The 15,238-nt window shown below is 40.2% G+C and overlaps 1 protein-coding gene across 1 annotated transcript in view; it reads left to right on the forward strand.

The window, feature by feature from the left end:
* Pan3 (poly(A) specific ribonuclease subunit PAN3) overlaps positions 1-14,563 on the forward strand; it is a 120,490-nt gene extending 105,927 nt beyond the window's left edge. The window contains 5 exon segments of the mRNA XM_005083181.3: positions 3,067-3,206; positions 5,795-5,924; positions 6,304-6,368; positions 9,516-9,654; positions 11,747-14,563. Coding sequence (XP_005083238.1) covers positions 3,067-3,206; positions 5,795-5,924; positions 6,304-6,368; positions 9,516-9,654; positions 11,747-11,887 — 615 coding nt within the window. The 3' untranslated portion in view covers positions 11,888-14,563.
* Positions 14,564-15,238: the final 675 nt, after the last annotated feature.

Here is a 15,238-nt window from a genome sequence, read left to right on the forward strand (position 1 = left end):
TAGAGAGGCATAGGAGATGTTTAAAGATGGTCCCAAAGGGAGAGTGTTTGATGGGAGAGAGGGCTCAGGAGAGAGGCGTACATTGTTTCTTGTAGTCTATTTCTCATAGTCTGTTTCAGCCTTGTGACTAGAGACTGACTTTCAGTAAAGTGGATATAAATAGAGCCATAGATAGAATCAAAGAAAGAAACAAGAAACCAAGAATCGGGAAGAAACTTGAAAATGAGTTGGGGGGGAAACCTGAATTCAACAAATAGGGGGAAAATACCTGTTGGAGGTAAGAAGCAAAATAACAATTGGAAAATTATTTAGCAGGAAAAATAGGAGGGAAAAAAGGAGTTCCTGAGTTTTTAATGCTACAATTTCTTAACTAATAAAGACTTTTTATTTAAAAAGTAATTTGTCAGCTGGGCGTTGGTAGCACATGCCTTTAATCCCAGCACTTGGGAGGCATGTGGATTCTGTGAGCTCGAGGCCAGCCTGGTCTACAGATCAAGTTCCAGGACAGCCTCTAAAACGATACAGAGAAACCCTGTCGGGGGGGGGAAAAAAGTAATTTGTAATCTAAATGTAATCTAAGGTAGATTATATCATGTATTTTATTTCTGAAAGGGTGTTTCCATCTTGAGTCAGTTCTAGACGGGGGGGGGGGGGGGGAGGAGACGGACGGACGGACAGATGGACGATGACGACGACACACACACACACACTCAGCATAGATTTTGTTTCTTTAGACCCAGGTAGTTCTCCGACTACCTCGGGTCGAGGGAGGCATCACACCAGGGTGGTGCCTTGCTGAGACTTGTAATGCTTCATAGGTTGAGAGGTTGTCTGTTGACACAGGCTGCTGACACACTGTTTACATTGGATTGAAACCATGTAGAAATGCCCAATATTCCATATTGCTCAAAGCCAGAATTTCTATAATTTCATCAACATCCTTTGGGAGGTTTTACTTATTTTTTAAGGTGACTAAAAGGATTCCTGGTCATTCAAAGCACTCCTGCCAGGTAGCAATGACAGAAACCTCCATCCCATGCTGCTGCCTGGGCTCCTAACTCTGAATCCCAGGCTTCTTCCAGCTAATTCAAAAGACTTCGTAAATTTAGTCAGTTTTGCTGGTCATAGAAGCTCATGTGTAAAATGTCATGCCCACAGTAGTAGTTTTGAGTAAAATGTTGAGTTTTAACCGTTAAGTGGTTTTAGTAATGGAGCTTGGGTAAAATGTTAGGGATAGCCATCTGGTGCTACAGTTCACTAGTGATTGCCTTAAAACCCCTGGTTTCCCAGACACACCCATTTCTTTTCTCTTGAAGGCCACTAGGAACATTATCAGAGAGATGCTAAACCCTAGACTGTATCTCTAATATATAGCACCAAAACTCAGGCAAGGAGAAGGCCATTAGGCATCATTTTTGTTTGGTTTGTGTTTAAGCTTCTTGGGTGCCTTTTAGCTTATGATTAGATTTAAAAAACTCGTACAATAAACTAATGCTCCAGAGATGAACATACATGCACTAAGTGAGATGCTGTCTCAGATTTTAAACATTTATAGAAAACCTCAATGAAAATTTACTTCAAATGTGTTCCATGCTTAGAGCAACCACATTCTTTCTTCTAGACCAGTAATGGTTGCCTTTGTAGAGGATTACTGCAGGAGACCATTCTGTCTTATGGAGTTGTAATTAGTACTCAAATCCTTTTAGAACAGTTATTCACAACCTGTGGGTCATGATCCCTTTGGGGTCAAACAACCCTTTCACAGTGTTCACATTAATAGAAATCCTGCATACCGTATTATTTACATTTGCATTTCCTAACGAAACCAAAATTATGCTGGGCGGTGGTAGTGCACACCTTTAATCCCAGCACTTGGGAGGCAGAGGCAGAGAGAGGCAGGTGGATCTCTGAGTTCTAGGCAAACCAGGTCTACAGAGTGAGTTCCAGGACAGCCAGCACTACACAGAGAAACCCTGCCTCAAAATAAAAAAAAAATAATTTTATGTTTGGTGATCACCACAACATGAAGAACTATATTCAAGGGTCACAGCATCAGAAGGCTGAAAGCTTCAGGGTATCTCATTTTTAAAACAAGAAATTGGGGAGGGGGGAAAACTTGAGAATTCAAGGCATATTATTATTAGTGATCAAAAATAGTGTTTTGGGAAAGAGACACAAAGTGTCGTTGAGGTCTGTGCCATTTGATGTTCAATGATATATATGCACTGAAGTCACGTAAATGCTTGCTTGTAGTGGGATGTCCTGTCTTCACAATCACATGGCCATTTTGGATTCATGAGATGAGAAATCTGTTTAGCCATAGTGATCTTATCAAAACCAGCCTGTAATGGCCTTCAGTTCTGTGTAACAGGGAAGAATGTCAGCTCTGTTTAAATTTCAAAATAAAAACACAAACTTTGGGGCAAGTGAAATGGCTCAGGAGGTAAAGACAGTTACCATATAAGCCAGGTGGATGCCCTGAGTGAATCCCTGGAGCCAGTGTAAGTGGGAAGAGAAAACTGACTTCTGGAGTTTCTTGGCACCCACTTCCCCAATGGTCATAAAAGCTTTTAAAAGCAGCAGTCCCATAATTTGAACATGAATTGCTTATAGTGGTGTTTGTTAAAAGTGTAGTTCTAGAAACACTTTGATTAGAGTGTCTTGGATGCAGTAAACATTTTGGACCTATTCATTAAGTGAGACTGAAAGAGAGGCCCAGAAATCAGTGCCCTGTGGTGGTGGCACACACCTTTAATCCCAGCACTCATGGGGCAGAGACAGGCAGATCTCTGTGAGTTCAAGGCCAGCCTGGTCTATAGAGTGAGTTCCAGGACAGCCAACGCTACTGAAGCCCTGTCTTGAAAAACTAAAAAATTTTTAAAAAGAAAGAAATCCTTTTCAAACAGGTCATAGTGATTCCAGCAGGTAACCATGCTGAGAAAACCTGCCCTGAGTCTTCTCTCCTGTGTGTTTACAATGTACTTTCCTGTTAGGTGATGTGTTTGGTGTGTTGAAGGTGTATACATGTGAAGTAGAAATTAAGTTATGTTTATTCTCTCATGTCAGCAAGCAGATCTGATATCATTAGGAAAAGTTGTGTTGGCTTTGGCTTGCAACTCTTTGGCAGGAATTCAGCGAGAGAATTTACAGAAAGCCATGGAATTGGTGACAATCAACTACTCCTCTGACCTGAAGAACCTCATCTTGTAAGTGTTCCTGCTTCATGAAGCAGCGTGGTCTTCCTCTATAATTAAGATAGATCTTTCCATAGGAGCCTCCCACTGTTTAAAGTCAAGCAGGCACAAGCAACTGCTAATGTCCTAATCTTTATTACTAAGTATATATTTCTTACAATGAATTCATAGTTTGTTTCAATTAGCCACTTGGTCAGAGAGTACCCTTTAAAGTTGTACCAACACGTACTAGCTACTAGCTCTTGGGTTGCACTAGTCATATTTCAGGAGCCCCACAACCATGTTTATACTTCCTAGCTAAGTCATGGACACCACAGACCGAACATTTCTGCCATCTCTTAAGTTTCCTTGGCCAGTGTTGCTTTATACAGTGAGAAATAATATAATGGCAGCCTCCTTCAGTACACCCTCCTTTACTGTGGTCCAGTTGTGTATATAAGCCTCTGGTCCGGGCATGCAGTGCAGAGAACAGAGCTTGGAATGGATTTGACTTAAGAGAAATCCATTGTGGTCTGCTATCGCTACTGAAGGATCCCTTACTATCTCAGATACATCTTTATTACAGTTTATTCTAGGGGGAAAAGATGCTAGGACGACTCTAATTTTCCCTATTGTGTTCTAGAAGACATTAGAATTTATTGATCCTAATCAATAGTCTCTTTTAGCTTCCAGTGATCCCTTCTGCTCTTTCTGTGTAGCCCTGGATGATCCAGTTTCTTTTTGGACCAGCCCTGGGGTATGGAACCTGGGGGATGGAGGATGGGGCTGCCCACCTGTTCTTTGTTAAACTGGCTTCCCTGTCTTGCTTGTGAGACACTGGAAGCCAGTGCTTGCCTGGGACCTAGAAATAATAATCAATTAAGATGACACAGCTCTTAGAAAAAAAAAGGGTTTTGTGTATGATTCTAGCTTTAGTTTGCAACATCCAGATTGTTTTACACAATTGCAGGCTATAAACTCTAAATATTCCATTTTGAAAAAGGAGCTGAGGGTGGTAATTAAATTCACTTTATAGTAATGATTATTGAAAGTGGATAATGGTACGTGAGGCTACATATATTATTATTATTATTATTTGTTTTTGTTTTTTACGAGACAGGGTTTCTCTGTATTGTTTTGGAGGCTATCGGTCCAGTCCAGCCCAGCCTCGAACTCACAGAGATCCGCCTGCCTCTGCCTCCCGAGTGCTGGGATTAAAAGCATGTGCCACCACCACCCGGCTCATATACTATTATTTTTTAAATACTTGAAAAAAGTAAGTGAAAGCCCATTATGGACAATAAACTATCACTCTGTATAGAGTTACTACACTAGGCACTGCTGAGCTACTTGACATGACTTAACACTTGTCTGTAAATGGATGTCATTATTTGCCCCATTTTAAAGACAAAACTGAGGCACAAAACTGTCAAGGTGTCACATAGGTTTCAGTATGATTAGGCAAATGTAAATATCAGTGGTTACAGTGGATAACTAAGATATTTTGTGTGGTTATAATCATTCATCTACTTATGGAAGGAATGTTTACTGCATGCCAAAATCTGAGGGTGCTTTAGTTAGAGTAGCATAATTTCCATCCATCTTTTAGACACTTGCAAAAGACATTAAGGGGCTGAAGAGATGTCTCACCGGTTTAGAACCCATACTTGCACTTGCAGAGCATCTGGGGAGTTAAGTTCCAAGCACCCATATCCAGCAGCTCAAAACTGCAGCAGCTCCAGGGATGAAATGAATCCCTCTTGTGACCTCCATGTGCATCTGCACTCAGGTGTCATACCTCACCACCACACATAAGCATGAAATTTTTAAAAAGATGTTAAAGATAAAAACAAGTGAGCTTGTTTGCAGGCAGCGACAAAACCTGTAAAGACAGTGTCCTGAAGCATAGTTGCAAGGAGGTAAGAGAAGGGCTTACCTTTAGAGTAAGTAGCAGTCAAGTGATTGACCATCACCGTATTTGCAGGTAGCTCTTGAAAGAATACTACTTTCTCCCTCAGTGATGATAGGAAAAAGAAGTGAACAGGTCCCTTCCGCCGTCTTAGTCTCTAGAGATTTCCCCTGAAGTGACAGGTGACACATGAAGTCATGGAGCAGAGGACAGTGTTTTGGGGACTAACTCATTTTTGCACAATTTAATTTTGGTTAGGCATGGTGGCGTGTGCCTCTGTCCAAAGATAGTTTAAAGCTTCCTGGGGCAACATAGCAAGACCTTGTCACAAAAATAGCCGCAGGTTATCTTTGAAGAACAGGAGGGAAAACTCCCTATCCCTTTCAGCCTTCCAGTGTTTCACACCCTCAGACTTCTTCAGAGTCATTTCATGTAGAGCTATTGAAACAAAGGGCTTACAGGTGGAAATGGGTAAGTGTGGTCCTCTTCTGTTTAACCTCTTCACATCTGTAACAGTGGACACACAAAGGAGACATGTCTGGACTGTTTCCAGGGAAGAGAAATAATACTGAAGTTTCAGAATAAAAGTAATTTGCATGAAAACTGTCTTCAAATTGCAAACACATTATAGTGACAGCAGCATCTGTGTGCCTGTGACTGTGTGGTCCCAGCTTGCACTGGCCATTCATGGGATTCTTTTCTGTCTTGATAGGTACTTGTTGACTGACCAAAACAGGATGCGGAGTGTGAATGACATCATGCCTATGATTGGTGCTCGGTTTTATACTCAGCTGGATGCTGCTCAAATGAGAAATGATGTCATCGAGGAGGACCTTGCTAAGGTAAAGAGTCTGGTATGAGTTACTGTGTAAATTGACATACAGTACTCACTATCAGCTGGCTGGGACTGCAATGCTCTTGTCCACACTGGGTGTTAGTTTAGTCTCTAATATCCTGTTCATTCGTGACTTTGCTGTAATCATGTATCTAAAATCTTGGTTTCATTTAATGTATTTTAAATACTTCCTAGAATTGATCAGTTGCATAGTCTATTTGAGTATGACTATGCACAAAAAGGCGTATGATTAAGAGCAGAACCCAAAAGTGTGGGTGTTAGGGTTTACTATATAGGAATAATAGGGGTGCAGAGTACCATTTTAAAGACTTGTTTATATTCAGCTGGAACATTAACATTCTCTCTCTTTTTAAAATGTTTTATAGGAGGTTCAAAATGGAAGACTGTTTAGGCTTCTAGCAAAATTGGGAACAATCAACGAGAGGCCGGAGTAAGGGTTTATGTATTTACAGCATGTTTTAAAACCAAGGGAACTAATTGTATAAGGAATGAGTGGATTGCCTTCCTAATGTTTTATTTGGAAAAGAGGAAAGTTCTTAATGAAGTGATCTTAAAAGTGATAGCCATTAAAGTGCTGTTTTGGCTCGGCAGTGGTGGCGCACACCTTTAAAATCCCAGCACTCAGGAGGCAGAGGCAGGTGGATCTCTGTGAGTTGGAGGCCAGCCTGCTCTATAGAGCAAGTTCCAGGTCAGGCTCCAAAGCTACAGAGAAACCCTGTCTCGAAAATCCAAAAAAAGCTGTTTCAAACCACAACCCAGGTGTGGTTGTTCTTATGAACTTGTATGCCATATTAGAAATGATTGGTATGTGCAGGTAAGGGACGGCGATGGATAGGAAGGGCCCTGTCTCAGCAATAGATGACAGACACACGCCACTGCTTGTGCAATTTCTTTTCCCATGGAATTAAAACCTCCTTACCAGGTTTGTTTGTTTGTTTTGAGATTTATTTTTTACATAAATATGTATTTTGCCTTCATGTATGTCATACACCACAATTCATGACTGGTGTGTGAGGAGGCAGAATATGGCATCATATCCCCTGGTCTGGAGTTACAGTTGGGAGTCTGAGAATCAAACAGATCCTCTGTAGCAGCAGCCAGTGCTTTTAACCATTGAGCCACCCACCCAACACCACTTGGCTGATTTCAAAATGAAGGTTCTCAGTTAGGATTATCTCTAATAATCTTCATAAAAGAATGTATGCTGACTAGTTCTTGACACCCTGTCTAGCATTTTCATTTATTTGCCTTTGTACTTCAAAACATGTGGCTCTTCTGTTCTGTGACTTTTTCTGTTTTTAATTCACCTGGTGACCCATCCTCTTCCTTCAACATAGCACTCTCACTGTCCTAATGGGGATGTCCACTTGCTGTGAAGAATGCACGCCATTCTCAGCAAAGCAAAAAGTGAAGTACAGTTACAGTTCTTCCTTCTGTCGTTTTCTTAGTGATGCTGTCTTGGAGTTGATCATTGTTTCTTACAACAAACTTAAGCAAATAATTTTCTTCAGCACTTCACAGTCAGCTGCCAGAGTTACAAAATACTTGAAAAGTAGATGATAGCCTCGCGCTTCCCTTTCTTACCTCCTATGCCCATCCTGGCTGGTTGTATCTTGCTATTGCCACATGCCTCTTTAGCTTGGCGCATCTGTCTTCTCTCTGTTCTGGGGGAGTCTTTGCTTCTGTCTTTGGAGTAAATGCTCTGTTGCTTGCTTTCTTTATGCAGTGGAGCACACCCCTCTTATAGCATATACCTTTCACAAGAGGTGAGTCCATGAGTCTTTTGCAAAGCGAAAACAGTCTTTCTTTGTTTCTATTTTTACACGTTATCGATAAATGATTCCATTTAAAATTCTAGATTTTTTAGAAAATTCTATTCATATTTCTTAATATGTTATATATGAATTTTCAAAAAGGTTTGTGGTAAAAATATCCTCACTCTTTTCATACATGACATCCTCAGTCTTACCAGTTGCCCCTCCCTATTTTATTTGTAAAAATTTTATGTATACTTCCAGAGTTATGAGTACAAACATGTTGTTTATTTTCCCTTCTTAAGTACATCACTTTATTAATGTTGGAAATCTTTCTGCTCTGCTCTGTTCGGGATTAAACAGAATCCTACATGATATAGCAGTCTGACCTGATTGTCCCTCTACCACCCTAGTGATGGTAGTGATGGAGGCATTGCTTCTGTTTAAGAGAACTGGAGCTGGGTGGTGGTAACGTACAGCTTTAATTCTAGAACTCTGAGGCAAGTAGATTTTTGTGAGTTCAAAGCCAGCCTGGTCTACAAGGCAAGCTTCAGGGTAGTCAGGGCTATACAGAGAAACTGCCTCGAAAAACAAACTAGCAAGTAAGCAAGCAAACAAATGAGAGAGAGACAGAGACACAGAGAGACATGCCCTGTGCATTGTGCTGCCCTTTGCATGTGTTAGCTCCAGTGTGGTATCGTTGAACAGTGCTGCAGAGATGCTTAGTCACCATGAAGTGACAGTGCAGTCTCCAGATGTCAAGTCTCCAGGGTAGTGTGGTGTTTTCTGGAGAAGGCCTGGCTAACAACCCTTTCCTTAAAACTTAAAACTTGGCATTTGTCAGCTCGATGGGTATGAAGTTGAGTTTCAGTGCTGTTTTTCTTGGGACTTTCTTTAGCCTATCTGAGGCTCTTTTGTGTCTTTGATGAATCTTTATTGTGCTGTCTGATCCTTGACTGTTTATAGGTTGCCTGTTTGGGAGCTAATTGTCTCTGACTTTGCTTAGGCTTTTCCTCTGTAGATGTTTATGTATGTGGCTAAATTGATCAAACTTTATGACTGTGAGTTTGGGCTAAGAATAATATTTTCTACTTTGAAATGAATGAATGAGCTCATTGTTTCTTCTAGAATGCATGTGACTCTTCTCCCCCAGCTCTAACCCCATCTAGGCCCATTGGCCTTTCTTTGCTTACTGCGTGTCTTGTTTCTGCTGACTACAGAGCATGCTTTGCTTGGGGCCGGCAGGCCCAGCTTCCTCCTTCCAGGAAAAGTACCCCACTTCTCCTAGCACTATGTAGTTGGACAGTCCTTGCTTCCTCTGCTTACGGGACTGTTTGCTAATAGACTGTAGGTTCCTTGGGTCACTGAAAACTACAGGAGCTCTCTGGTTCTCCACTTCATTCCAGCTCACCTTTTGGTGAAGTTTGAAGGACAGGAAGCTACCTCCCGACTTTTTTTTTTCTGAAATACACATTTTGTTTCTTGGTAAAGTGGAAACTTATCTGACATCTTTGTAACATGGAGAATGGATGGAAGGAAGGAAATGTTTAAAGACATTTTTCTTTTTCGTCTTTTTATCTAATTATAAAGATTTCGTACTATATAACGGATAATTGTTCTTGTGAATTGGATGTTGAGAAGTGTGATTTATGTATTTTGTGTTGGTTGAGGTTGATTTTTTTTTGTTGTTCATTTGTTTTTAAACACTTTACAGAACTTGTCTAATTTCTTATTTACTGGAGAAAATTGTGTTATCTTGAGTCTGAAAAATATAGCCATGTGCAATTAGAGTGAGTGACTGAGATCAAATATTAATTCCCCAGGTTTCAGAAGGATCCAACTTGGTCAGAGACTGGAGATCGTTATCTGTTGAAACTCTTCAGGGATCATCTTTTTCATCAGGTCACAGAAGCAGGTGCTCCCTGGATTGACCTCAGTCATATCATTTCCTGTCTTAACAAGGTAATTTGTAAGGAAATCAGCTTTTTGTTTTATCAGTGTGTGGGTGTGTGGGTGTGCGCTCCATGTGCACACACAGGGTCACTTTGGAGCTTGTTCTCTCCTTTCTGAAGGTGTGTCAGGCTTGATGGCAAGCACATTTACAGTCACTGAACATCTTATTCACCTTGTAATTGGACTTTCAAGATCTCAAGGGTAGTTATTACAACTTGGTAGAGATGTAATGTGTACAGGTTCTAGGAGACTGAAGAAAACAGGATGTATACCTGATGTACTCTGTGAGGAATTTAAGACAGGACATTTTTTAAAGTGGGATTGTTTTGGCTGGGCATGACACCTCACACCTTGAATCCCAACACTCAAAAAGCCAAAGCCGGAACATGTAGAGCAGGGGTTCTCAACCTTCTTAAAGCTGTGACTCTTTAATGCAGTTCCTCATGTTGTGGTGACCCCCAGCCATAAAATTATTTTTATTGCTACTTCATAACTGTGATTTTCATACTTTAAAGAATCATCGTGTAAGTATCTGATATGTGAACTCTTTGAAAAAGCCAATCAACTCCCTCTAACCTCCACAACATGCACCTTGCCACACACAAATGGCAGTAATTCATAGTCTTTGTATAAGCTTATGGTTAAATCAGGTGCTTACAAAGCAATGGTCAGGTGCCAAATCCCTTCCATGGTATTTTTTTTTTCCTTTTTCCTTTTCCTTCTCTCTTAAATAACTCGCAAACTAACAATAGTTTATTTTTAGAAAGTGGAAAGAGAAAAAAAAAAGATTAAGCAAAGGCATATATGTACATGAGTTACCTAAAGTATATGTGTCTCTCCCCCTCAACTCTCTGAAAATACTTACTACCTTGACCTACCCATCCCTACATTTGCAGTAGCGAGGAGAAAATGTCCAGTAGGTAAACCATACATGGTCAGATCTAATTTCCAGATGGTAGCTCTGCAGGGAGCTACCTGTGCTGCTAAGTGCTGCTTTGCCCTTGTCTGAGTTTCTGTAGGACTTTCTGAGAGTGCTGTCCACAGCACAGTGCTGTCTGCACTGGCCTAGTTCATGGTGGCTCACATGATCATCCTCCTTAACTTCTCTTAAAGGGAGATCATTTTGGGGAGCAGGAAGTAGAACATACTCTAACAGATGTAGTAACCTAGTATTGCTGGTATCAGCACATAGTAGTTAGAACTTGTTAGATTGTATACAGTGACATGTACTAAGCCATATTGTAAAATAGTAAATAAAACTTACTCCAAATCTGGAATGTGTATTTTCCAAGTTTGAAGAATACAATAAAAAGACCATATTGATTAAAATCTTAGATTTTTCGAAAGGTCATTTTCATGGGACTGATAACAAAAATTGTTGGAAAAACATTTTGAAAGTTTTAAACCTTCAGTGAAATTTAAACCTGTTTTAATGAGTCAGGTAGTAGGACACTGAAGGAAAAAAAATAAAACTCCAATGGGAACTGTATCCTAAACGCTGCTGCCAAACCCCAGTAGCTGGAATACGTTGACAGAGATCAAAAACTGGTGTCCAAGGAGGAAGCTACAGAAACACATGGATGGGAAACATTTTAAAAGTTAAAATGGCAAAACAGGAAGGTACCTGGCTGACATGTACTACTGTTATATTGTTACAACTCATTGGTGACATCTAATTGACACTCTTTGGAGTACAGTTTGGCTATGGATACAATAGTATCCTTAAGTATTTCTCCTAAAGAATATATACTTAATCCTTTCTGTTCTGAGCTGGTACTCATAATATACAAAATGGAAACTATTGGGTAAGTAATTAAAGAGTGCCAAGTTGACAGAAATAGTAACTGGACACATTGTAAACACTAAGGCAGACAGAAGAAACATGACAGTGTTTCTTTGGAAAAAAACAAAAAAACTTTTGAGTTGAAATTTTATGCATTTTGACCTGTGGTACTATAAGCTGTTTATGAAAATTTGAAAGGGACTGTGACAGAGATACTTTAAGTATTTCATTTATCATTGTTGAAAATGTCCTGAAATAGATTAAATCAGCTCTTTGCTTGATATGAACTGCATATTTTTTATACCTTGCTTCTTTCAGTTAGATGCTGGTGTGCCAGAAAAAATAAGCCTGATTTCCAGGGATGAGAAGAGTGTGCTGGTGGTGACTTACAGTGACCTAAAACGCTGCTTCGAAAATACCTTTCAAGAACTGATTGCAGCTGCAAATGGTCAGTTGTAGTATTTGCTAAAAATGTCCACGGCGCATGGTGAAGGACCGAGCCCATAGCCAGTTGCACTACGGTGAACTGTCCTCCGCCTCCTGCCACCAGGGAAAGGAGCAGGAAGGAGTGAAGCGTCCTGCACTTGGGTCAGGTGCACTGTTACTTAACTTGAGGAAGAATGTCTCACTTTCTACACACTCTGGCTGCCACAGGCCTCTGTGAAGAAGTTCTGTCAGATTATGGTCACTATATGGTGAAAGATGCTCCTGCTTCTGTTTTCCACTTGTGTATGCACTTCAATTTTTTAAAGACTTTCTGATCTTTGACCTCTTGCCACATTGTATGCTTATTACGAGAACTATTTGCAAGGACATTGGGGAAGAAAAAGAGGCCACTTTTTGACACGGAGAGATGCAGAATTTGCTTTTGGGGATAGGCCAGGTCAGTAGTTCATAGAAATACAGTGTAGTGCATGGTCCTTAAGAGTATTGTATGTAAGCTCTGTGTGCCACCTACCGTTAGCTCAAATTGAAGCTTATGTTGTGTTTAAGAACACACAAAGAGAAATATCAGTGAGTTGTTGGATATGAATTTTCCCCTATTTGTTGATTTAAATCCTTTTCCAGTGAACGATTGGAACAGTGGCTGAAGGAGGCAGGCCCTGCTGTTCTCCAGGTTCATCCAGAGCCTTCTTCAAAGAGCCTGCCAGTCAGATACACTTAACATTGATGCAGTTTTTAATAACAAAAAATGAAATTGTGTTGAAGGCCTAAAGTTGAGGAGTTATATTACTTTAGGATCTTTCCATTTGCTTTTTTTTTTTTTTTTGTCTTTGAATTACAGCTTTATAATGGTACTTTACACTGGATACAGACTCAGACGCTGTTGAGAAAGTGAACTGAGCACAGCAGTGGTCTAATGCTTTGCAGTCTGACTCTGGAGGGACACCTCTCTGCTGTGCCTTTGCACTCACTGCTTAATCCAAAGTAACAGGCCTTGTGGTGAAACTCACTCTGCAGGATCGTCCTGAGAAGCAGTTTTCCTCCTCGGAACTTTCTTACTATTTGGACATACACTTGTCGCCAAACTCGAGTATTCATGGGATTTGTGGTCACTTCAGTACTGAAGACTGCCAAATACATAGGGATTTTCTCCTAAGGCCACCATGAAGACTCATCTTCCCAGTGCTGAGTGGTCAGTTTGCGCTGGGTGTGTACCACATGACTAGGAAGACAATGTGGGGCCTCAGAAGGTCAAGACGGACACCCGAGCACTTGCAGCCGATGTTACGTCTTCATTTTTAACAAACATACGTATTTGTATATTTCAGAGAAGTTTTTAACATTTCTCTGTCCACTTTTTATAAGCTTTAAAATTATTTCTCTCTGCCTTGAGATTTGCATCAAGAAAAAGCACCTCTTGTCACCTAGAGACACACTTCACATGTTGAACAAGCACGCCTGCATCCATGAGTGGTAGCATCAGTTGTTAACGAGAAAATCAATTACTGCTTTTGATCTGGATGGATTTTAAAAGAACATAATGTTCAATATTCAAAGGATAATGAACATTTGCCACCATGATGTTCCTTTTGTTTAAAAGGAACAAGAACTTTTGATGTAACACACAAAAGTCTCTATCATTAGCTCATGTATTTGAGGAAGAGCAGCTGTCTTTTTATATGTTTTTTGACAAATCATATTGTAATTCTTTTGTACAAAAAAGAACTACTTGTATTCTAGAAGAAATATGAAATGCTTACTTTATAAGCGGGCTGGAGATTTTCCAATATTGTTTTCTTTGAAAATGAAAGGGGATCATCTATTTTAGTTCAGGGGCCTGGGAACTTTCTGAAAATTTCATTTGTGGACCAATGTTATGTGAATGCTAAAGAAGGCGGGGGTAAATTAGGGCTTGAACCTCTCCTTCTGCATAGACCAGCAAACTTCCCCTCTGCAAGGCAGGTTCACATCACACACCCAAGAGTGTCTGCATTGGAAACGCTAGTTTGCTTCAGCCCCTAGTAACCTCAGGGCTTGGTTTGGGTATTAAAGGTAGTCAGCTGAACGTTTCATGAGTAAATATTGTCAGCCAGAAAACAGTTGGTGTCAGGTAATGCATATTTTTTTAGCTTTGTTTTATATTTATTTTTCATTTCATTTTTATTGGGAATGGTTTTCAAAAGAACTCGAGTTCTGCTTTGGTGTTCTTTTTTGGGGGGAGGTTTTTTTATTTTTTGTTTTGGGGGTTTTTTGTTTTTTGTTTTTTTTAAGGGAGCCCTCTTTTCCACAATGTAAACCCATTTAAGAGGTTGTCTGAAAGTTACTATTTAGTCCATAGGAAGACTTTAATATCTGAGAATATCAAATTAAGGATGTGTACTTCCCATAACTTCCTGTTATGACAGACAAAGCACGGAAAGGACAACCCTTGAAATCATGTAGTGTCGCTCATTTCAGCTGTCTGTGCCTATTTTAAATCCTGTTAGTGTATTTACTTCATTGCACTTTGAGGGTGCCCTTGTATTTTGCTTTGACCTTGGTTCTGTCATTTGGATATCAACATTGTTCCTTAAAAGCACCAGTATGTTAAGTTCTAACATCACAGTCCCGGTATCTGTTGCTCATCTTAAACCCTATTTTCAGTCTCTATGTGTATAGCAGTATTTTTTAATAAAGAATTGCAGAGATAAATTGTCTTTGTTCTGTTATTGTTAGCAGTTCATATAGCACAGTAGTGTTGGTCTGGATTGGGTTTTGAAGATTATTACCTATGTATTTTAAAGCACTCTGCCTTTGAGAGAAATGGTAGCAGACTTGATCAGTGGTTTATCAGTTACTTGTTGATTGTGTGGCTCCTGTGTCCTGGGTTTGTCCTGAGACTAAGGCTTACAGATATGAGGAATTGCTATGTAGGATTGTGTAAGAAACTACTTATCTGACAGGACAGGAATAACATGGAGCTAGTCCCTTCCCCCATTCAGGGAAGGACTCCAGGGCTCACAAGTGCACCCTTCTACTGGAGCTGTTCCTTGTAGCTAAATGTGTGTCGTGTCCAGTTTTCCATGTAGAGGAGAGAGGCTCTTTGCCAGTTTCCCCAAAAACATTCCACAAGGATAAATTGTGCCAAAAGATCAGCATCTGTTGAGCCTGAAGGTTTACTGTTGCTTTTTTAATTACCTCCTATACATTTGAAAATTTTGTGATTTGAATAGCTAAAACTATAGGATGGAAAAGTAGTCAAGGGGGCTTGAAGCTTAGGATGAGGATGGCAAAGTGATAAAGGAGAGGAGATTGCTTCTGGCTGAGGTACTGGTAGATGGCTTGACAGTAAGCCAGGCCAGTGTTACATTTGGTGAACTTAAAACA

Source organism: Mesocricetus auratus, unplaced genomic scaffold (assembly GCF_017639785.1).
Source record: "Mesocricetus auratus isolate SY011 unplaced genomic scaffold, BCM_Maur_2.0 Super-Scaffold_100008, whole genome shotgun sequence".
Classification (NCBI taxonomy): domain Eukaryota; kingdom Metazoa; phylum Chordata; class Mammalia; order Rodentia; family Cricetidae; genus Mesocricetus; species Mesocricetus auratus.